The sequence below is a fragment of the Papaver somniferum genome, chromosome 3 (assembly GCF_003573695.1).
Source record: "Papaver somniferum cultivar HN1 chromosome 3, ASM357369v1, whole genome shotgun sequence".
Lineage (NCBI taxonomy): Eukaryota > Viridiplantae > Streptophyta > Magnoliopsida > Ranunculales > Papaveraceae > Papaver > Papaver somniferum.
Genome location: NC_039360.1, coordinates 81,489,631 through 81,513,984, shown reverse-complemented (window position 1 = coordinate 81,513,984; position 24,354 = coordinate 81,489,631). Strand labels below are relative to the sequence as shown.

Below are 24,354 nucleotides of genomic sequence, written 5' to 3'. Positions count from 1 at the left end.
GTAAACGTATGTATTTATAGTAATCGTGATAATGTTGATAATTGCATTATTTAGCTAGTTAGTTTGCAAATAAGAGAACCTTACATGGTTTCACGATCTAACAAGTGCACAATTTAAATTGATATAAAATTAATTATTGGTAGATGTACGTATCTTAATTTAGTTATGAACATGTTAGTTCTTCCGCGGCCATTACATCAAGGTCGACTTTTCTCTCCTACACCTCATCTCTTTCTGTATTACTGCTTTGCTCGTCGCATGGTTCATGAATTTCCTTTTAGTTTTTTGGGTGGTTGATTCGACTATTATTGGCACTTGGTACAAGCTAACTACCTCATGAATTGATGACTTGTTTTTTGGTTTGACATTCTTATGTTTTAGAAATTCAGTAAAGCCGTCGAAGGAAGCAACTAACAATCTCGAACCGAAGTCAATGAAATACGCGACAATACTATGGAATATTCGGGATAAACAACACCTTTTGGCTAATTAAGTTGGATTGATTTGTAAGAATAGGTTATTTAGATGGATTTTTTTTTTTTTTTTTCTCAACAAATATTCCAAACTTAAAGCAATTCGATGCCTTAAATGAAAAATCTACCATTTAATAAAATCTATAATGCAATGAGTTGCTCGCAAAATGATAGCTGCAATCACGTTTGTGGGATGTATAGTTTAAGTTTTCTGACATTTTTTGTTTAACAAACAACATAGGCAAAAAATTTAACTTCTTTGCGACTAAGTGGACCGGACATCATTTTTGATACACATGTGTATGCATTTCTATGACACATCAATGGGTAACCCTGTATAGCAATGGTGGGAAACATGCTAGCTAATTTCTTCCATATCAATGGTGGGAAACATGCTAGATAAATATATATATATATATATATATATATATATATATATATATATATATATATATATATATATATATATATATATTTTCACCTATTACATTATTCCTTCTATAATGTTTGGCTGCTTTATCAACTAGGTAGATAAATATTCTACTAACATAACATACTTTTGAGAAAGAAAAGTTGTTCAAAATAAAATAGTTTGGTCAAACCAACACATTCTTAAGTGTGATCTTCACACATTAAAAAATATTAAAATTGGATATTTCTTTTCTCCTCTAAGAAAAAACAAGGAAAACCTATAGTTATGGGAGGAGGAGATGGAAAGTGTCATCATTGTGGTAGATGCTACAGGGTCAAGCTATGCAAATCCAACATTCTTTATTTTGAGAAAAGCGTTATGTTCCACAACACAGTTCGACCTATTCACACACGGCTAATTTCGTTTCATCTTGACTAAAACTTTATTTAGCCCATACTAAAATAGGTGTTCTGTTCATAATTATTCAAACTTTCATATCAGTTCACACACTCCACTAGATGCATAAAATAATAAGCAAATAAAGGGATAAATGAACCAACAGACTTCAACTTTAATTTTAGACGAAGCCTTATTATAACTGCACACTTAGGCTTATACAAACTTTTCTTGTACCGGACTCCCAGAAATTCACAAGATCTAGTTTATATAGCCTTACAAAAGCTATTTACAAAGTAACCGTCTAGCGGTTGTGGATTTGCTTTATACAAGGAAGTTGGTCAACCGTGTCAATTGGCCTATAACTTTTCCTAAAGCTACAAAGGCAGTTTCTATCCTTTAGTAAAGTATAAAGATACGCCAACCAAGTGTAACCACTCGTAACCGTCAAGGCCATGTTCCTAGCGCATGCTTCTGGCTTTGTCGTACCAATGATGCGTATACCAACCAAAATACAACCATCATTGATGTGCATCATTCCCCCAATGATGCAAGTGTGATTATGCAAGTCTTGCTTGCGTTCCTTCATGCCTCATGCACGCAGACCATGTGCCAAATTCCTTTGGTACCTAGTGATGCTAATCGCGCATTTCTGGTCATGTCCAAATCCTTTTTAGACAATGCATTTGCCTAGTATGCAACTTTGAATACTCCACACATTTTTGTCCAAGGCCAAGTTGCAAATGATATGCCATTGTGGCGCTTCATTACTAGGTCGCTTGACCGACTGGTCATAGACCTCCCCCACTAGCTGAACTCGATGCTCTCGTCGATTTTTTCAGCTTTAGGTAAGCCTGACTCTGTTCTTCAAATTTCCACAATGTTGTATCCTTCTCCCAAGAAGCCTTCGAATCTGGTAAACCATGTTACTTTACTAAATAATAGGTTCATATTCTTGTTTTTTTTTTCCGTCAACTCAATCATCAAGTATACTTTTAATTTACTTGTCAAATTTTTATCTGAGTGCTGGTGGCACACGCTTCGATTGTTGTCTCGAAATGTCCAATAAATTAGGATGATACTTCTTCAAAAAGCAAACATGAAAATTGGGATGCACTTTCAGTCGTTCCGACAAACCGAGTCTGCAAGCCACCTTAATTACCAATTTTTTTAACACTTCAAAAGGACCATCATTCCTTGGAATCAAGCCTTTAGGCATTGTCTTGCTAGAGATCTTCTTCAAATATGGGGCATTAGTTTCCATAGTACATAAATCCACCTCAAATTCCACATCCATGCGATGTAAATCATCATACTTCTTCATCCTTCTTACTGCCTTGGATAAACTATCACGCGCCTGCTCAGTCATCCTCCTTTTAGACCTTGCATAACAATATGTTGTTGGACAGGATCCTTGCTTCTTAGTCTTAGGCACCTCATGAGGGGTTAAAGATTGTTGAAAACGGGGGGTATAACAACCACACCCAACTATTTCGTTCGGAAATCTGTATGGACTAACTCCAATATAAGTATGAGAGCACCAAGTTACTGAGTCTCAATCAAAATAAATATTAAAGAGCTTTACCTCTTTCTCAACACAATCAGTAAATCAAACAGATAAAAATCTGTGAACCTGATTGATACGAGAATAACTCGGATGGTGTGAAAGACCAATTCCCGAGTGTCAATCAAGTCATATCCAACAAACAAGGTCGGATTTATCAACTATGATTGAACTACGCACAACCTATGATATTTCAAGTATATAAACAAAATATAATGCGGAAAATAAATAACACAGACACCGAAAATGTTATTAACGAGGAAACCGCAAATGCAGAAAAACACCGGGACCTAGTCCAGACTTGAACACCTTAATGTATTAAGCCGCTACAGACTCTAGCCTACTACAAGTTAACTTCGGACTGGAATGTAGTTGATCCCTAACCAAGTCTCACACCAATTAAGGTACAGTTGCTTTCCTTACGCCTCTTCAATCCCAGCAGGAATCTACGCACTTGATTCCCTTAGTTGATCTCACCCACAAGTAAGAGTTTCTACGACCAAAAGTCGAAGACTTATAAACAAATCTGTCTCCCACAGATAAGTCTATTCTGGTTGTTTTTCCCGTCTTAAGATAAATATCAATATGTACAAGAATCTTAACTAACAATCCGGTCTTATACTCCCGAAGATCAGACTAGAAATATTAGTCACCTCGTACTAACCTAACTGATTAACAGAAGAAGTTATTGTGGAATCACAAGAGTCTGAGACGAAGAACTGTTGTGATTAATTTCTATATCTTACTTATCGGAATTAAATCTCGAGAAAACTTTAGAGAAGATTAAACTCAATACGATAGAAAAAGTAAGATCAGAATACGCAACTACAGAGAAAATAATTGGATCTGGCTTCAAGAATCCCGAATGAAGTCTTTAAGTCGTTAACCCTAATAATGGTTTTCAGAAGAACTGTAAACCTGGGTTGATGGAGAATCAACTCTAGTTTGCAACTAGGACACACGAGATTGTCGGGATAAGATTTCCCAGATGATAGAGTTCTCCCTTATATAGTCTTCCAAATCAAGGTTGCTTACAACCAAAGCTAAGATAGCTTAGTAACAAAGCAATTGATGAACTCCTGATTTAAGATTCAAGCTAAGTCTTCTTAGAAAATAAGCAATCAATCTCCACCGTCATATGGTATTAACTTGATACACACAAATGAAATATACATATATTTAGATACGGATGAACCGTACCTAAACGTGTATAACCATTTGGCTCAATAACAGTTAACCGAAGTTATCCATATGCACACTTTAGTTTAGCCATATTCATCTAACACTTACAGATCAAATATGATGACCAATCAATCATGATAGATAATCAAATGAATTAAAATGTGCTTTAAGAGAGTTGTTCAAATGTTCACTATCTCATAGAAATATCCATGAACAATTTGAAGCATATTCGGTTTGGTTTGTAGTTGTACAAAGTGCTTATACAAGAACTAATTCATGAGCATAATGCCACGGTTTGCAAAATAAGTTCGCATACCTTATTTCATTAAAGTTCCAGGGACTTTAGTTCGCAAACGAAACTGAGTTCATGAGTATGAGTTGTCATACTTACCGATTTTAGAACCTATCCACTGTGTTCGCAAACTGAGTACGAACCACAGTCCCGGACATAGCCTAGTCTTGTTGTTCGCAAACACTGTTCGTAAACCACAGTTCCAGACTTCTCACAGGTAAACCCATTCGCAAACACAGTTTGCAAATAAGAGTTCCGGACCTGAACTAGAACTTCACAGTTCGCATACTGTGTTATATCCATACATTGGTAGTAGTTCTAAAACTCTCATTCAATCATTGAAACATCCTTAGAGGAAAACAATGGTAATCTTATACATACCACTAGCTTCAAGTAATTTTCAAGTGATTAACTGATCAATACGAAACTTCCCAAGTTAACATTAAATGATTGTCTCACACAAATCATGTAAGATGTTCAAGGTAATTTCACATGATCATCTTGACTTAATTAATATTTAGTTTCCAACAAATAAGTTGTCTACTACTAAACTCGTCAAGAAGACGATGAAGTTTAACTACACCTAAAAAGCTTCCAACACGTATTTCGAGAAATATATAAACAATATAAACTCGGCTCGAAATTTCAAATGTGTATAATGCAAAGTCTATGTAGCTATACGACTTAGTCTCATTAGAAGATAGAATAGAATACACTTCTGAGTGATAGATAAGTTTTAGTCTCCACATACCTTTTGTTGATGAAGTTCCTCCAAGATCATCAGTAGATCTTCTTCTTCAATTGGTGAATGTCGTGAAGTCTAATGCTCAACTGCACACTATCCTAATCCGTGACATAAATATAAGTAGACTAGAAATCAAGTATATAGTTTTGATTAACTAAACTTGACAAACAAGCTTGAGATAGCAACGCTTGCGAGTTCGACCGAGCAGTGCTCTAACAGTTGTTGTCCTATTGCTAACTCGAAAAAACTCATCCTCGTGGATGAACTCTTGTGAATATTGTAACAAAATTAAGTCGTGTCCATCAGCGAAACCCAATTTTCCTGGCTTGTAGTCACGTAATGACGCAATTACTCTTATAACAATGCATTTATCCTCTCTGTATGACCATCATTTTGAAGATGATTGCTAGTAGAAAACTTTAATTCGGATCCAAGCAATCCGAACAAGGCAGTCCAAAATCTGCATTTAATCTATGAATCTCTATCATTCACTATATTTTGAGGAAATCTCAAATACTTCACTACATTCTTGAAGTAAAAATTTGTTGCAACGTCTGCATTACAAGAATGGGGAAAGGGAGTGAATGTAGCATACTTGGAAAAGCGATCAACAACGACCATTATCGAGATAAGCGTCGCACTTTAGGCATCCCATTGATAAAGTCCATCGACAAGTATTTTCATGGCTTGTCTGGAATCAGAAAAGGCTGTTGCAATCCTGCTACGTTTCTCCATTCCATCTTATCCAATTGACACACTAAACAAGTCTTGACATACAACTCCACATCTTCTTCCATATTAGGCCAGTAGTATGAACAGGCAATTAAAACATGTGTTAGTTCCATGCCTAGATGACCAGCCTAAATGAAACCATATGTCTCTCTCAAGAGTTCCATTCTCAATCCACCTGCATTAGGTACATATATTCATCCTCCTTTGGCATAGATGACTTCATCATCTATCCAACATCGGCGAATGATCCCATCATAGATCTGCTTAGTCAGGCACACAGAAGCCTGATCATTCTTCGTCTCTTCTTTTATTCGAGGCAATAACTCTACCTCAATCATGGTCAGTGCAGAAATATGTTCTGCCACCAAATTTCTGCTCAAAGCATCTTGCACAGAATTACGCCCTCCTGGCATGTGCTCTAATTTATGTCGAACTCGCTCAAAAAATCAAACCACCTTGCCTATTTTGGCATAATTTCTTATGGATGGTAAAGAATGTAATCGCCATGTTATTTGTCCTTATAATGAAACAAGTTCCCAACATATAATGGCGTCATGTCCTTAAGTAATGTATCACTTCCAATATCTCTTTTTCATGCACAGTATATCGACTTTTAGCACTGTCAAGCTTACGACTCTCGTAATCTACTGGATGGCCATCTTGCACCAATAATCCACCAAGAGCCTTATCAAAAGCATCAGTGCACACTTCCAATTATACATCGAAGCTGACCAAGAGGAGAACCGGTTCTGTCGAGACCGCTTCCTTTGCATCGAATAACCGCTGACACTCGTCAGTCCATGTGCGAGATTTGTCATTCCTTCACAAATATGTCAAAGGCGCTACTTTGTTTGAATATCTAACTGCAAAACACAGATAATAGTTAGCCAAACCCAAGAAAGAACAAAGTTCTCCCAACTTCTTTGGCACAAGGTCGAACAGTACAAATGTAACAACTTTACCTTGATAACAGCACTATGTTCCACAATACAGTTCGGCCTATTCGCGTTTAGCCAATTTCACCTCTTCTTGACTAAAACTTTATTTAGACCATACTAAAATAGAGGTTTTGCTCACAATCATTTAATCTTTCAAATCAGCAAATATACCCCACTTGCATAAAACAGTAAACCAAACAAAGAGATAAACGCACCAACAGAACTAAGTTTTAATCTTAGTCGAAGCCTTATTATTACTGCACATTTAGGATTACATAAACTCTTCTTGTATTGGACAACCAGACCTTCACAAGATCAGACTAATATAGTCTTACAAAAGCTATTTACAAAGTAACAGTTTAACATTTACAGATTTGATTTGCTTTATACAACGAAGTTGACAACCGCGTTAACTTTCCAATTACTTTTCCTAAAGCTACGGAGGAAGTTTTTATCCTTTGATAAAGCATAAAGTTATGCCAACCAAGTGTAACCAACTCGTAACCGTTATGGCCATGTGCCTGGCGCATGCTTCTGGCGTTGTCGAGCCCATGATGCGTATACCAACCAAAATACAGCCATCACTGATGTGTATCATTTCCCCAATGATGCAAGTGTGTTTATGTAAGTCTTGCTTGCATCGCTGCATGCCCCATGCACACAAGTCATGTGTCAAACTCCTTTGCCACCTATTGATGCTCATTGCGCATCTCTGGCATGTCCAAATCTTTTTTGGCCCGTACCTTTGCCTAGTCTGCAACTTTGAATGCTCCACGCAGTTTTGTCCAAGGCCAAGTTGCATATGATGCGCCACTGTGGCGCTTCATTACTAGGCCGCTTGACCAACTGGTCGTAGTAGGGATGGTGCTCTTACTCCTTCGAGTTTAGGTATGTTAGTATTTCTTGCTTGCATCTGGCGACTTTGCTTCCGTGGATCATATATGAAATCGACAAGAAAGATCTTGTAATATGTCGTTGTCTATCTCTCCTTTGTTGTGAAGGTTTCTCCAGTTATTATCTCATTTCATTCTGGGTTGTGAGAATCTCCCTGCCCTGGATACCATTTGGCTTTAACAAAAGCTCAGAGAGTGGGTTGTGAGAATCTCCCTTCCCTGGATACCATTTGGTTTTAACAAAAATTCAGAGAGACATTGCTGTTCACGGTGATATCGGTGTCCTGGATACTCTCAGTTTGGAGAGTGAAATGGAGAATACAATGCCGTATTGCATGGCATATATACGTTCCTAACAAGAACAAATTTTTCGTGGAATTACTCGGTTTTAATCTGTGGCGTGGCCCATGAGCTGTTGGTAAATAGACTCATTTTCAAAGAACAATAAAAAAATATCAAGCGATGAGACCCAATACTAGGCTATAAAAAGATCAACACAAAACAATGCTTTCAAACTTTATTAAATGTGAATAACAAATCAAAAATCCACATAGCACATCATCATCCTTGCATCTTCTATCGTAATTACATCCTTAATGAACGCTTTTTCGTTCAATGATTTTATTAAGATACTCGACCGACCAACTAATAATAACATCTTAATTAAATGCACCACAATCACGACGAATGTTCCCTTGTGATCCAGTTTTGACTCCAACACGACCAAGTTTAGTCATGGCAGTGATGAAAGCTTGATTAAAAGCAGCAGAATTGTTAGCCCATGTATTAACCATAGATTTCGATCTACTATCGGTGAAGAGAACTTGGTCTGATGTGAATAGTCCTTTACCTTGTTGGAGATTCTTGAAGTACTGGTTGTCGAATGTCCTCGGTGTTACTGGATCCATATTAATGGCCACTCGTGGATCCACATTTCTGGGGCACATCCCTTGTAGTTGTGTTGCGTAATTTCTATCGAGTGATGGATCCACTGCTTTCTGCGGACTGAAATTGTATATACGGGGTGCGACCTTGGTACAGTGAGAAAATCCTAATGTATGCGCAGCTGCAAAGATTAAAACACCCAAAATAGAACGCTAATGTTAGGATGGTTTCAAGTATTTTTAACTGTTAAGTAAAAAGTAAATCTTGCTCCTCTGTTCTGTTCATAGATTATTATAGTATAAATGAAGGACAACAAAAACACGTGTGACGACTATCATTGAAGTTTAGGCTCTATATATATGTCTGGAATAAACGATTCTGTCCAAATAAATACTCCATCCTAGACCAAGATCGGTCTCTCTCACAAAGTTTAACAAACAGTACTATACAATATATTGGTCGATTCATGACAGCCTATGTTTCCTAATATGTTCAGTGTAAGATGATGGTATATTATCGAAGAAGTGTCAATAATTGTACTTCACAAATAAAAAAAATCTAAATCCAAAAGTCATGTTCAAACAAATATTAATCTGGGTTTAATTAGTACTTTAGTAGTTACCTGATAGAGCAATCATATCTGCTTGAGAGAGACCATGTTTAGCGAACATGGAATTCAGCTGGTTTAGATTAAATGTTGGTTTTGGTAAGTTTCCTTCAACGCTTGATGCAGTTGACACTAATCCGTCTCGTCGTCCTAGTTCCACAGGGTAATTCGGTCCACCAGACTGTAATTCGAACATTATACGAAAAGTTGAGGGCCATGATTATTTTTTTGATCGATAAAGTAGAAGTACGTAATTAATTACATATAGTTACTTAATTGATTAGGTAGTATTTGGTGCCTTTAATAAATCACTAATAGTACTAAGTTATTTACCACAACAACGACATCTCTTGTCGCCATGGCAAGAATATCAGCACAAGAAACTTTATTAGCACCACATTGAGCATCAACAGCTTTTTTAGCTTTGATCACTGTATCGAATCCGTCTCCAGCTAACGATAGATTATCGGCATGATCTTTTTCTGCAGTATTGCCTCCAGAAGATGCAATCATTACTGATGCATCACAACCCTGTTTGAAGATATATACATAAAATTAGCAATCAATAATCAAAATTAGATAGAATTCGAAGAATATGATTGCTTAAAGAGAAAGAAATACATTAACAAAGCAATCATGGAAGAAGAGACGAAGAGTAGCTGGGACAGTAACGAATGTTTGTTGGAACTTCGTATTCACAACACCTCGAACAATTTGTTCCACGTTTCTACAAGTGCTGCCATAGAAATTTTGTCTGAGTTGTGCTGAACCAAGATCAAAATTCAAAACTAATATCATACAAATAACTATACAGTAACCATTGAACTTTCCCATCTTTGTAAGATGAGATAAAGAAAAATGAAGGAGGGGGAGTTATGATGAGATTGAAAAGTTCAAATGAAAAGATGATATATTTATAGTTAGCTTTAGAATCTTTAAATAATCTACAGTAATGAAAAGTTCTTCCTTTATTGTCTTAAGGTTATTTTCATATTATTTCATGGCCGCCTTCAATTTGTCTGCATTATTGACTAAAAAAGAAAAAATGGAAAAAGAAGAGTAAAAGAATTTTTAAAGGTGTATGTGTTGTAGTAGCATGCAGCTTTAATGTGCATTTTTGCAAAGTAGTATATTTTGATGCGATATATACTTCCTGTCCTATTATTGGATGGATGGGTCTACAGTCTAGGTGTACAAGTTCACCATGGATGTTAATAAGGGGTACCAATTTACTTGGGGGTGTACCATCCCAAAAGTAAAAAATGTCTTGTCTTATTCAGAATTTGTCACACCCCCATGTATTCTGGTACATCCCATTAGCAATCTTGCAAGTTCACGAGGTCATAAGCCTCGTCTCTTCATTCGTTGTTGACTTATCTTTATACGCGTAATCGGTATGCTGAATTGGATTAGTTGTTGGATGATTATATTATAGGCCAATTGGATATCTTCATGAGCTGATGCGGTTTTTCAGGTCGATGGGTGTTTTCATTGTTGTTTTGTTAATCATGAAAAGGATGGCAAAATCAAATCGAGTCGTCGACGAGCTTGTGCATGCACCGCCAACCAAATCATTCAAAAACCATGCACATTATTGATGTCCTAGCTAGTTTACATGCGTCAAATTTCTTTAGCTCTAGCTAGCTAGTTACATGTTGGAGTTATACATAGAGCTAGGCAGCTGTTTTGACACCAAAGTTGCATGGGGTGAGGGGTCTCGTTAAAACTACAGCATATTTGTATGAGTTGCGTATAGTGTAGTCTCTTGTGACTTCTCGGTTGCCATTTTTGCTTCGCTTGTCAAAGAAATATAATTGATAATGCATAGTCTTGATAAAGCGTGTCTTTTTTTCCCGGCAGGTACAGCTACATGGAACCCAGCTGCACAGTTTGTATCCTTTAAGACTTTGACATCGTCTAATCTAATGATACTAGAAGAAAAAAGAAATTAACAGTGAATCAAAATAACATTAAACATCAGTCACTAGCTTGTAACTGCATTATAATAATGACTTACTACCAACTACATAATGCACAAAGAATTAATCAATTAATTACAACGGAAGCATTCAAAATACACCTCTACTTACTTATTACTTGTACTTAGCTGTCTCCACGTTGAACAAGAAGTTAGCAAAAGAAAATTGCTCATAAGATTAAATCTTCATATCCTGGTTTTGCATTGCGGTTAAGAAAAAAAAAAGGTTTTGTATTATACTACACAAAAACCTGTTTATTATTTTGAAACGGAAATATAGTAACAGTAAAGTGATTCTTCTGATATTTAAGGAAATTTGGGCTAAATACCATGTGAATGTTATGTGCAATGAAAAGTATGAAAGTGATTCAGTGAGTTTGGAGTTTAGGTGTTGTCTATGATATCATGGATCCCTTTAGAATCACACAAAAAGGGAAAGGAATTTCATAATCAAACCAGTAGTAGATTTCCTGGCTGTAATCTCTTTCGAAAGTGCAATCTGAGCTCTGAAGCCATCTGATCAAGATTCAAAATAAACATGTTGTTAATTACCAAGTGGATTAATTAATTTTAGGTGTTAAAAGTAATCTTATCTGACTGAGAAAGACTTGTTGTCGGACCCTGTTAACGCAACGTGATGTGTTTGATCTCTAGTTGATAAGATGGCTTCTTTAATTTCCACTCTCGTGACTTCCCCGATATTATTGATTCATTGAAAGCATCCTTCGCCTCTGGTGGTATAACTTTCAAACTTCATCGGAAAAAATAAAATAAAATGAAATGAAAGAATCAACTTTCAACCTAATGGTTAATAAATATGTACCATGTTGATTCCTCGTCTTAAAAGTTAACCACGTGCCATTACCAAAAAAAGTAGTAGAAAATTCCGAAATGTGTAAAACTTTTGAAGCAAGAAAGATGAAACTGAGCTATTACTTTTTATATGCGCGAAACAGTCACTAGAATATTCTAATAGAGAATTTATTATGTACATGAGGGCATGGAGAGGCTGGATGTCTAAGGAGGGAAGATATATAAATGAGTGAAGATATTATGACGGGAAATGCAAGAAATATCGTAAATGTCATTTGGAGGGCAACAACATTGTAAGTTGTAACCACTGACCAGGTCCATATATTCTAAAATGTTGTCAGTGGCTCATGAACCAGGTACTCCCACATTAACTCTTAGTCAGACTCTCCTAGTCAAATTCCAACCTTTACTTGACAAGTGGTGCATTTGGGCCAAGGAAACTCCATATGGAACTAGAATGCAGTAGAATATGGTCTGAAGAAGATTCTTACTTCGAAGTTTGGACTTTATATTGAGGGATTATTTATCAAAAACTGGCGGCAAAGACCGAAGAACAGTCTGACTCAGACTGACTACACACAAACCAGGATGAAATTTACAACTAGGGTCAGTGGGTCACTATTAGAATACCAAAGAACAATCAAGGTTTTTGATTTTGACATCTAGAATATGAGTTTCCATTTAGTTTGGTTTTGAGCCAGATGCTCTGTCATTTTATACTCTCCATATGGTAAAAGATGGCATAAGCATAATAGTAGAAAATAGCCAAATTTTCTTCACCCTGACCAAGCTGATTTGGCTATATTTGGACTTGAAAATGCCTCTAACAACAGCTTTCATAACTCAGTTGGTTAGAGCACTTGTTTAGTAAGCGGGAGGTCTTGAGTTCAGCTCTCAATGAAAGCATTTTTATTTTATCTTTTTTACTATTTTGGTGGATCCTCTGTATGGCTGAAATTACTTTGAGAATATGATGGGTGACGAACATATTTTTTTACTTTGTAAAGTCTAATCTAAGTTCTTCTTACACATCATTATTGTGTAAATTCTTTTCCATAATTCAATTTTTTAGTTTTTACTGTAAAACTTAATAAAGAATTGATTCCTTTACAAAATAATTTGCTTTCAACAAAGAAAAACTAGCTCTTTTTTAAATTTTATGATTGAGAGACTATTAGATTTATCAACATCACCACTACATGAGTGTCTTCTTTTTTCTCCTTTGAATGTTCTTAATATGCTTTTTCAAGAGATTTTGTTCACAAAGGTCCAACTTAAAGATAATATTGGATTGTAGCTAGCCAGGTATTACTTCTAGATATCTCATCTCTCTCAAGTCACCTCTAGGTGTTGTCTATGGATATAAACAAGCAAATATTTCCTCTTGGATGGTAATTAGGGCTGAGAAATTTAAAAAAACAATTATTGCGGTTGTATCATTAAAAAAAAAACTGATCACGCGCCCTTGGCGTTTTTTTTAATCCAACAACATCATAATCAATCATGGTAAAATGTGGACGAGCTTGCTTTAGATAGACCTTGTTCCGACCACTACCCTATTGCTCTATTATGAGAAGGAGTTCTTGGTGGTCCTTGCCCTTTTCATTTTGAGGTATGTTGGCACTCTCTCCCTATGTTTATGTCTTTAATGCAATTTATGGTGGGACTCTTTTCTTTTGCAGGTAGTGCTAGTTTTATCTTCAGTAAAATGTTGCAAAGCTTGAAACAGAAGTTGTGAGCATAGAGCAAAGAGGAATTTGGTCAACAAGATAGACAATTGGAGCATCTTAAGGAGACTTTTGTTACTTTTGATGCTGAAGAAGATACAAACAATGGACTCACTAAAGCTCAATGGGACCTAAGATTAAAAGCAAAACAAGGATACTGCAAACTTATAATTTTAGAGGCAGAGAAGTGGAGAAGCGGGGCTAATGTTCACAATTTACAATTTTTGGACAAGAACACAAGATACTTTGACTGAATTGCTTCTAATATGAGCAGAAGAAATTTTATTGCCAAGATAAATGCGGATGGAAGAATGACTGATAATCAAAATAAAATAAAAGTTGGCATTGTAAATTACTTCAAAAATATTTTTCAGGAGCAATCTCACTCTGATACTTTTATGGATAATTTCAATTTTAGTTCTACATCTTCTAACTTGAGTACTTGGCTCAAGCGGGAGATTGATGAAGATGAAATCCTTAATGCTATCAAACTTCTGGGTAAGACTAAGGCACCTGGGCCAGATGGGTACCCTATTGCCTTATATCAACATAATTGGACTATCATTAGAGTTGATGTGTTGAATGTTTTTAAGGGGTTACATTGTATAAGTTTTCCTGATAGGAGGTTAAAGAAAACGTTCATAGCTTTCATTCAAAAAAACGACATTGTGGAGGAGATTAAAGATCTAAGGCCAATTAGTTCATTAATGGAGTGTACAAAATTTTGTCTAAAGGTTTCGCAGAGAGGTTCAAGGCTTAACTTCCTCAGGTAATATCTAAACAACAATCTGCTTCATAAAACAAAGGCAAATACTGGATGGGGTTCTCATTGCAAATAAGTTAATTGATTTTATAGAGAAAAGTGGAGTTTCTTGCCTTTTGTGTAAGATTGACTTTGAAAAAGCTTTCGATCATGTCAATTGGTAATTTTCGGATAAAGCTTTTGAGAAGATGGGGTATGGTGATAGGTGGATAAAATGGATCCAGTGTTGTGTTGAACAAGTTAGATCTTCAGCCTTGGTTAATAGGAGTGCAGAGGGTTACTTCAAAAATAAAAAGGGTATTCGGCAAGGTGAACCTTTATCACCTTTTTTATTTCTTGTAGTTGGCGAGGCTTTAACTGTGATAATGAACAAGGCACAATAAGATGGTCATATTGATGGTTTTTAAGTATCTCCAAATGGTATAGAGGTGAGTCTTTGCAATTCACAGACAATAAATTGATCTTTTTGGATGCTAATGTTGATCAAGTTAAATTTCTAAGACTGATTCTCCTTTGTTTCGAGAATTTAACGAGTTTGCGTATTGATTTCTTCAAAAGTCATAAGTATGGGGTGTTCTTGATTTTGGTGATATGACTCAATTTACTTCTCTGTTGGGTTTTTATAACTCTGTGTTGCCTACTTCTTACCTTGGTTTGCCGCTTGGTGACAAATACAAACTTGTTGTAGTCAACTTGGATCAACGACTCCTATGTCAATGTACGAACCCAAGGTGCAGAGACAATGTCGTAATTGTCCTCCTTTCCAGCAACATTTTATATTTAAGACTACCCTTCCGTAGGGTTTAAAAATAATAATAACAAAGTCCAAAATGTCCAAAAAGTCCAAAAAGAAAAGAAAAAATTTACAAAAATAATAATAAACCCCAATATAGTTTTTCTGAAAAGGAAAAATAAAGAAAAACTCATAAGAAAATAAAATAAAATAAAAATTTTATCCTCTTTTTCGTCATTTTCGCTTCTCTTTGGCTCCAAGTATTTAATCTCCTATTTCTTTTTGACCCAAAACCTGTAACAAATAGACAATACGCAAAAACGTAAAATAGAACAAAGAAAGGAAAAAAATCTATAAAAAAAACATTAAAATAAATATGAAACCCTAAACCTAAAAACAAATCCGCGTCGGTGGCGCCAAAAATGGATATGATTGTTGTTGTTATAAAGTGGTAATAAAGTTCGTTCAACTCAGACTTGTGTAGGTTGATTATTTTGGACTCAAATTAAAATAGAAAACTCAAGACAAAGTTTTTATCAAGATTATAAAAAACAATGAGACTTAGGATTCCACCATTAACCAATTGAATGGTTCAATCTAATCAATATTCATGCAATTCTTTACGTTCAAAGTGATTCTAATATGTTGCAAAAGTATACTTTTCAAAGTAACGATTTTAAACCGAAAGCTTAGAACATCAAAAACCCTAAGCTAAGTGTGATATGTCAAGAGAAATCACAACTACTCAATAATAATTCTTAAATCAATCTTTATTTATAATAATCATAAAAGAAATTGCAAAAATCAATTAAAATAGAAATATACCACTTTTCATGGAACAATGGCTTCCTTCGTCCCCTTAGCTAAGGGGTTTAGCTCCTCATATTAATCACTTGCTCAAAATAATGGTTCATAGCTCAAAAGTTGATTGAAAAGAGGAAAAAGTTTTAACACAAAGATTTGCAACAGATATAAGTGTTCCAAACTCACTATTACAGACGGAAACGATGTAAGTTAGGTATCGCAGACACAACAATATTTGAAGGAATAGATGACATCTTTATAAACGACAGTTCTGAACCGTTGAATGTTCTTCGTGTTATTCAGCAGCAGCAGAATCCAATTCCTGCAACTCGTGATTTCTCTCTATGTGGTTTTATAAACTTCCTCAAACTTCTTCTAAAGTTGCATACCCTCTTATGGACTTGAGAAACCTATTTATACACCTCAACAACCCCGGAAATCTGTTTAAATTTTTATTTTTCTTTCCGTGCAAGTCATGGCAATAATCTCTCTACCAAATTAATTTACACGTTTCTTAGCTATCCAATCCTTTCCAAACTCTCCTGAATATATACATATATATATATATATATATATATATATGAACCTTATAAAAGTTTGTTTTCCCTTAAATCTCATAGAATTTCCAAAACCAAACCAAACATGGACTCGTGAAAGTATACACCTTTATTTTCCAAAAACACAATTATCCAGCCAATTTGAGCCCAATCAAACACCCATACCAACATTGTATATCCATAACAAGTCCAACCCATGAAAATCATAGATTGAATCTCCTTAAAACTCGTCCAAATCTCCAACCCTAAATCTGCCCATGAATACCTAGATTTTCTCGCCAAAACGAAATTTCAATTTGGAGAAGATGATGATCTCCTCCTATTCTCGGCTGGATTCCCTTTAGCACTTTCCCTGGGGTGCAAATAGTAAATTTAGGGGTGTAAATAGTAAATTCATAGGTGCCTTTAACCCTTTTTCAGGGTGCCTTTAGCAATTTTCTCCTGAGGTTGAAACACCACTTTTCGAGCCAATTTTTCCATAAAAGGTTATTTCTCCAAAAGCACATACAAAGATATAAAATATCATAATAAGTACAAAAATTAGCACGAACAATTTAGAGAATCAAGATCAAAATAGACATATAAATGCGTCTTTCAATGGGAGGTTATTGTAATCCTGTAGTTGGAGTGTGAAAAACAGGGGTATCACAACCACACCCAATAATTTGTTCGGAAATCTGTATGGACTAAACTCCAATATAATTCCGAGAGCACCAACTTAAAAAGTGAGAATCAATCAAGAAATATATACTCCCTCTGTTTCAAAAAGACCGTCCTCTATTCCATTTCCGTCAGTTTCAAAATTGTGTCCAGCTTCTGTTTATAAGCGTATTTTTTCGATGAAATCTCTATTATAGCCTTTAATTTTTTTTATATTCATAAATGCATATTAATGGGACCTAATCTAAAATATTAAAGAAATTTGTACAATTAAGGAAACAAATATATCCTTTTTTTCCTTTTAAAAGACAATATATTTGGCTCCAAGAATTGAATTCCCTAAAGAGTTTATACTCCATAAACTCGATATCTTTTAATTTTCCTTTTTTATTTCCTATTTACATCCTCTTAACAATTTTAGGCAATTTTTTATACTTGCATTTTTATTAACATGATATAGGTAAATAATTAATGGTAGCCAAGTAAAGTATTCTGTTCTCCTTAATATTTTAACGAAGACAAAGCGGACTGTCTTTTTGAAACGGGGGGAATATCAAAGAGCTTTATCTCTATTTCTCAATACAATCAGCAAATCGAACAGATAGAAATCCGTGAGCCTGATTGATATGAGAAACAACTTGGACCGTACCAAAGACCAATGCCCAAGTGTCAATCAAGTTATATCCAACAAACAAGGTCGGATTTATCAACTGATTGAACTACGCACAACCTGTGATATTTCAATTATATAAACAAATATAATGCGGGAAAAAAATAACACAGACACCAGAAATTTTGTTAACGAGGAAATCGCAAATGCAAAAAAACCCGGGACCTTGTCCATCTTTCAACACCACACTTTTTTAAGCCGCTACAGACACTAGCCTACTACAAGTTAACTTCGGACTGGAATGTAGTTGAGCCCTAACCAAGTCTCACACCAATTAAGGCACAATAGTGTTCCTTACGCCTCTAGAACCACGAAGGATTCTGCGCACTTGATTCCCTTAGTTGATCTCACCCATAACTAAGAGTTGGTATGACCCAAATTCGAAGACTTATAAACAAATTGTCTCCCACAGATATGTCTATTCTTTATTCGGTTTTTGTTCCGTCTTTTGATAAAAATCAAGGTGAACAGGAACCAATTGATAATCCGGTCTTATACTCTCGAAGAGCAGCCTAGAAATATCAATCACCTCACGATAACCCAACTGATTAACAAAAAAAAATATTGCGAAATCACAAGAGTCTGAGACAAAGAAATGTTATGATTACTTTTTATATCTTACCTATCGGAAATAAATCTCGAGTAAATCTTAGAGAAGATAAAACTCAATACGATAGAACAAATAAGATAAGAATATACAAATACAGAGAAAATAGTTGGATCTGGCTTCACGAATCCCAAATGAAGTATTCAAGTCGTTAACCTAATATCGTTTTGTAAAAACCTAGGTTAAAGTAGAATTAACTCTAGTTTGCAACTAGGACACAGGAAAGTATCGGGATTAGGTTTTCCAGTTGTCAGAGTTCTCCCTTATATAGTCTTTCAAATACAGGTTGCTTACAATCAAAGCTAAGATAGCTTAATAACAAAGCATTCAATATTCACCGTTAGATGAAATCCTGATTTAAGATTCAAGCTAAGTCTGCTTAGAAATTAAGCAATTAATCTCCATTGTTAGATGGTCTTACCTTGTTACACACAAATGAAATATACTTATATTTAGATATGGGTAACCGTACCTAAATTTGTAATACCCTGTATTTTTAGTTACTGTTTCGGATCGGCTTATACCCGAATTAGCTTGTTTTTTTGCCTTAGCATAGTTCTGGGTTGCACAGACGCGGATGCGTAGACGCGGACACGACACGACGCAGACACTACAAAATTCTCAAAAAACTAGGACGTGGACACGTATATATATATATATATATATATATTTTTTATTTATATATTATTTATATATACAATCATGTATTTATACAACAAAGACAAGTGCTTCGATCCTAAAAATTAGAAAATGATGTTACATGTGTATAAATTTCAAAACAAAAGAAGATATTGTTTGTTTATACACGTCGAAGGTCAAATAATCAATCACTATTAAACATATGGCACAATCAAAATGCATTCTTAGAACAACATATGCCCAACTAAGGGTATATATGATGTCATTTCCAATTACAAAACCCTAATAAAGACCTAAATGATTGATCTAAATGTTTTTCTTTCTTCATTTAGTTAACAATACTAAAAATAAAGGAAGACTTTTAAATGAAAATTAAAAAAAAAACATGTCAAATCCGAGTCATCTGTATGTCCAAACCATACACGCGCAAGACGTGCAAATTGGTGCGTCGGAGACGCGTCGTGTCAGCGTCCAACGCGCATCCCGTGTCCGACGTGGACACGACCCATAAAGTGGAGCGTCCGTGCAACCCAGGCGTAGTTGGGTTGTTTGAACTGGAAATGCTACGTGTTAAGGTAGAAATAGAATAATTAATAATATTAAAAAAATTATGAGAAAGACAAATAAATAAAATAGTTAAGAAAATATAATAGTCAGTATATAGGTTTTCCAGCTCATGTAAATAGAAATAATTTTATAGAAGTTAGGGACTAAACTAGAGAGAATGAGATGAAGATAGAGCTAGAGGTTTTTGGAGAAGAAGGATAAAAATGATCAGGAAGAGTTTGTAGAAATTGGGAGGTAAATTGTAAAACCCTTTCTTTTTTGGTGTTTATCTTTGTTGTTTATTTCATATGGTTTTGTGTTGTTAGGTTTAAGTAATTTATTTTTATAACTATATATATTTGATTGATGATCAGGATTATTATTTTGCTAGATAATATGATTTGGTATCTTTAATTAAAATTTGAGAATAATCCACCGTAAACTCACCGTTGAATGTTTGTTTTACTTTTAATCATGGTTTTTGAAATTCTGAACAGTTTTGTTTTGTTGTGGTTTTGATGTTCTTAGGCAGTTTTAATGATGTTAAAATGATTTGAGGTCTTAAAAAAAGTTGTAGACAAGCATCTTATCTTTCATTTTGCTTTGAAATTGCTTGATTTGAGATTAATATAAATTTATTGTTGCTAATATGATGTTATCTGCCCAGTTTTTAGAATGATCATATAAAATGAATATCTTTTGTTTGAACCATTGGTTTGGTGTAAATTTTGGATATGTAATATATGAATGTGTCAAGAATGTGCTGTAAAATTTGAAGATGATCAGATAAAGTTATCACTATGAAACATATAATATAATATGGATGCAGTTAGTTTGTGTGATTAAATGCTTGAAAGAAATTTATGTTGTTAAGTCATGGTTGCTTGTGTTGTTTGTAAAAAATATTTTCAAAAGGAAATGATTTCACATTTTTCCGTTAGATGGGATATGGTTTCACGCTAACGGCGGGTAATGATCCCCGAGAGTTAAATGGATAATGATCCCCAGGTAGGAACTTGTATTTCCAGACCATCGATGGCGGTTGTTCGTGCCGGATAACGAAAATGAAACGGGTAATGATCCCCGAGAGCAGATGGGTATGATTCCCGTAGGAAATTTTGTTCCTAACCATCGATGGAGGTTGTATGTGTCGAGAAATGATGGGTGGGTGTACGAACCAAGGTTTTCGTACCGTGAACTCATGGTTTGTTGGTGACAGTGTTAATATGTGAATGATGTGTTGATACTTAAATGGATGATTTGTTGATAATAATATTAATGTTGTGAACTCATAGACTAAATTCTGGATTAGATAATTTGTCGAAAAGATTGTTGGCATTGTGATTGTTGAATGTATCATTGATTCGTTGAAGTTATACTGTGTTTCTTGTTATATGTTTTTCCTTGACAAAATGATTATGTTTGCGCATCTTTAGAGAATTGGGAATGCATTCTATTGAGTTGTCATCTCACCCCAATTGACATCCTTGCATATTTATCAGAGTTGCATAGCGGAATCTAGGAATGAGTAGATTAGTGATTACGTTGTTTTTTTGTAATTGTTTGAAATGTTAATTTGAACTAAAATGTTCTTGAATATTTATAGTAATTTCAGATTCATCAATTCATGTTTCATAAAGCTTTTATCATGTTTGATACAAAAATTTTAAGTAAAAAAAATGCATAAGTCTCTTTCCGACCCGTAACGATTCGAGTTCGGACCTCCATACGGGTTTGACCCTGGTCCGGAACTCGGGGTGTTACAAGTTTTACTAGCTGAGTCTGGGAAGGAAAAAACTGGATATTATTTCGTATAGTTTTAGTCAAAGCGTTAACCAAGAACTTAGCATATCATGCTAGGAAAAAGTATATAGATATTTGTCACAATTTTATTCAGTATCTCCTAGAATAATTGAAGATCGAGAAAATTCTTGGTCTAACGAATTTTGCAAATATGTTCACCAAAGGAGTTACATCAGATGAGCTAAAGCTCTGCAAAGCTTTAGCTGGTGTCTCACAATGAGGTTTTGGCACGGAATCCGCACATATAAGGAAGTTGTTTAGCAACATCAATCCAAGTTGAAAATTGATTGAATCATTATAAATCTTGTGTCTTGTGAGTTTGCTTCATCTTTCTCGTTTATTATTGTTATTTTTTCTTGGTTTACTTATTATGCATCGTAACATTTCAAGAACATATCTCTTTTGTGGGTTGTTAATTAGTATTCTAAAGAATTGCGTGTACCAATTCTTTTGTAAAGACCTAGGCGATAGATTGTCGTCTATTTTTTGTAACTTTTATTCGTAACCCTTGAATCCATCAGGACATACAAAGAGAGATAACCACCCTAGTTTTATTGATAGTGAGATTATGAAGGATTTCCTACGTGTATGCAAGATATTTCCAGTTGTTAGAATATTAATGATGATATTACTTCTCATTGGTGTATATCCGACCGATTTCTCGAATTATTCAAACTGAATCTGCGGGTAGGGTTTGACGAATGAAATATAGGTAATGGTTGTATGTCTTGTCCTAACACAGAGTTCTGATGGTTTCATTTAACTGAGATTCGAGAAAAACTTCTTAGTTAAGCGTGCTCGGCCTGGAGTAGTCACGAATCGGGTGACTTCTCGGGAAGATGCCGCCAGATAAACGTAGTATTGATAACAAAATCCCCACCCTGGTGGACAACCGCAATGGGAACAATATTGTCGGTAATATAATTGGGATCATTAAAACTAGAGATGTGTTGCTCGTGCTCAGGTGGGAGAGTATGCCAGGAGGTTTGGTTCACATGAGGCAGGGAACATATACATTATAGCGAGGTCTTTTCAGCATAATTGACTCCAGAATTGGCAGAAATTTTTTGCAGTTAAGCTTGTTCGCGGGGGAGTAATTCAGGGATGGGTGACCTCATAGGAACGCAACCGAAGGTATTGTAGTACCCCGATTCGGTAGGTAAGGTTCGCTGAATGGAGTATAGGTAATGATTGGTCATTTGATAACACCGAGGATTGATAGCTTCACTTAGTTGAGATGCGATAAAAATTTCTCAGTTAAACATGCTCGGCAAGGAATAATCAAAAGATGAGTGATTTATGGGGAAGTTGTTGCTTGATAACTGAAGTAGTGCCAACAAAAATCCCACACTGCTGGACAAACGCAATGGAAAATGGTGAATAATACCAGTGATATCGTCCAGATTATTACAATTAGAAACGGGTCGCTTGTGCTCTGGTGGAGAGTATACTAGACGGTTGGGCCAGATATTGGTTTCACATAAGACGGAGGACGTCTATTACACTGCGACCCTGATGGGTACACTTGATTGAGTTGCAGGAAAAGAAACACTTCCTAATTAAGTGTGCACGGAAGAGAGTAGTCACAGGATGGGTGAACTCTCGGGATGCTGCTAGCGGATAACCGCAGTAGTGCAAATAAAAATCCCAAACTATCGGATAACTGCAGTGGGCATGTGGGAACAATATTGGTAATAGTTGGGATACAACCAGGGACTAATCGCTTGTGCTCGAGTGGAAGAATACATTGGGAGGGTATGTCGAATACTCGTCTCACGGGAGGCAGGCAACGTCTACATTATGTCGAGGACCTTTCAGTATAGTTGGTTCCAGGGTTGGCAAAAATCTCTGCAGTTAAGCATGTCCGGGTGGGAGTAATCCGGGGATCGGTGACTTCATGGGAAGCTGATGGTGATGACCACAGTAGTGCTCGTTGAAAACCTCACACTGCTAAATGACCGCAGTGGCTAAGTGGGGACAATATCGATGGAGAGTCGAGTCATTACAAATAGTATCAGAGCCGACGACGAGTCACCTACCGAGAATGAAAAGTTACGTTGGATAGGTTGGGCCAGGTGCTTGTCTCATAAGGAGCACGGGACATTGGAGATTTGATCTCGAATATAGGTAATGATTTTTCCTTTCCTATTTATCTCATTATTTTATAATCGCATCTTCGTGCTGACTAACTCTATCTTTGAATCTTCATTTTCTCTTTCAAAATTCAAACATTTCAATACAATGAGGTTTTATGTTCATAGAGTAACTATTAACTTTCTGAGATTTAAGCAGTGAATCTGCAACCATTGGGTTGACATCTCGAAGCGGTTGTTACTCATGATGAAGCATCTAAGCATGTGTTTTCACATGAAGTTGGTCGTTCTAAGCGGCATGAAAAGAGGCTTCCATAGATAAATTATGAAAGTTATTACGCTGCAGATTTTCATCCTCTCCATATCAATCAAAATTGGATGAGCCTGTAAAATTCAAAACAACATAGAAAGATCATAAAGAAACTACAATGAGAGATACCTCGTTTATGGAAGATATTTGTACCAGAAGAACTAATGAAAAACATATCATATAATGTAACTATATCTGATAAGTGACGTGGCTCATTGTCAACTTTAAGAAATGTTTAATATCAAATATGCCAAGCATGAACTACTTTAACAATTATTTTATGTAAGAAGCATTTAAATCTTGTCAACGTATATGTGATTACGAAGTGAAGGTACGATTGCAAGAAACTCACTTCAGTTAGCATTCTTGTTTCTAAACCAATTCAACAAGACTAACGTACTTTGAAAGGACTAAGTTACGATCAGATGATACTTTAGCAAGATAACTCTTCATTAACATGCCAACTTTATCCGTATCACATAACGAAAAAGAGAGACATATTTATTGTTTGTTAGTGCATGCATCTTTAAAA

At 35.5% G+C, this 24,354-nt stretch overlaps 1 protein-coding gene across 2 annotated transcripts; it reads right to left on the bottom strand.

The window, feature by feature from the left end:
• Positions 1 to 8,118: 8,118 nt before the first annotated feature.
• Positions 8,119 to 10,021, bottom strand: LOC113356646 (peroxidase 51-like). 2 transcript variants are annotated; one of them, XM_026599841.1, is made up of 5 exons: positions 9,741 to 10,020; positions 9,453 to 9,650; positions 9,135 to 9,300; positions 8,478 to 8,693; positions 8,119 to 8,378 (listed from the first exon to the last, which is right to left on the bottom strand). In XM_026599841.1, exons 1-5 carry the CDS (start codon positions 9,951 to 9,953, stop codon positions 8,287 to 8,289), a joined length of 885 nt encoding a protein of 294 aa, XP_026455626.1. In that variant the 5' UTR covers positions 9,954 to 10,020; the 3' UTR covers positions 8,119 to 8,286. The 2 variants fall into 2 exon arrangements, with proteins under 2 accessions (XP_026455626.1, XP_026455625.1); XM_026599840.1 differs by having other exon boundaries at positions 8,119 to 8,693; positions 9,741 to 10,021.
• Between the last annotated feature and the right edge of the window lie 14,333 nt (positions 10,022 to 24,354).

Excerpts from the sequence above, each read along its gene's own strand:
- LOC113356646 (XM_026599840.1), bottom strand. The coding sequence starts at position 9,953 with ATGGGAAAGTTCAATGGTTACTGTATAGTTATTTGTATGATATTAGTT. Across the intron at positions 9,651-9,740 it reads TCCATGATTGCTTTGTTAAT|GGTTGTGATGCATCAGTAAT; the intron begins GTATTTCTTTCT and ends ATCTTCAAACAG. Across the intron at positions 8,694-9,134 it reads AGATATGATTGCTCTATCAG|CTGCGCATACATTAGGATTT; the intron begins GTAACTACTAAA and ends TAATCTTTGCAG.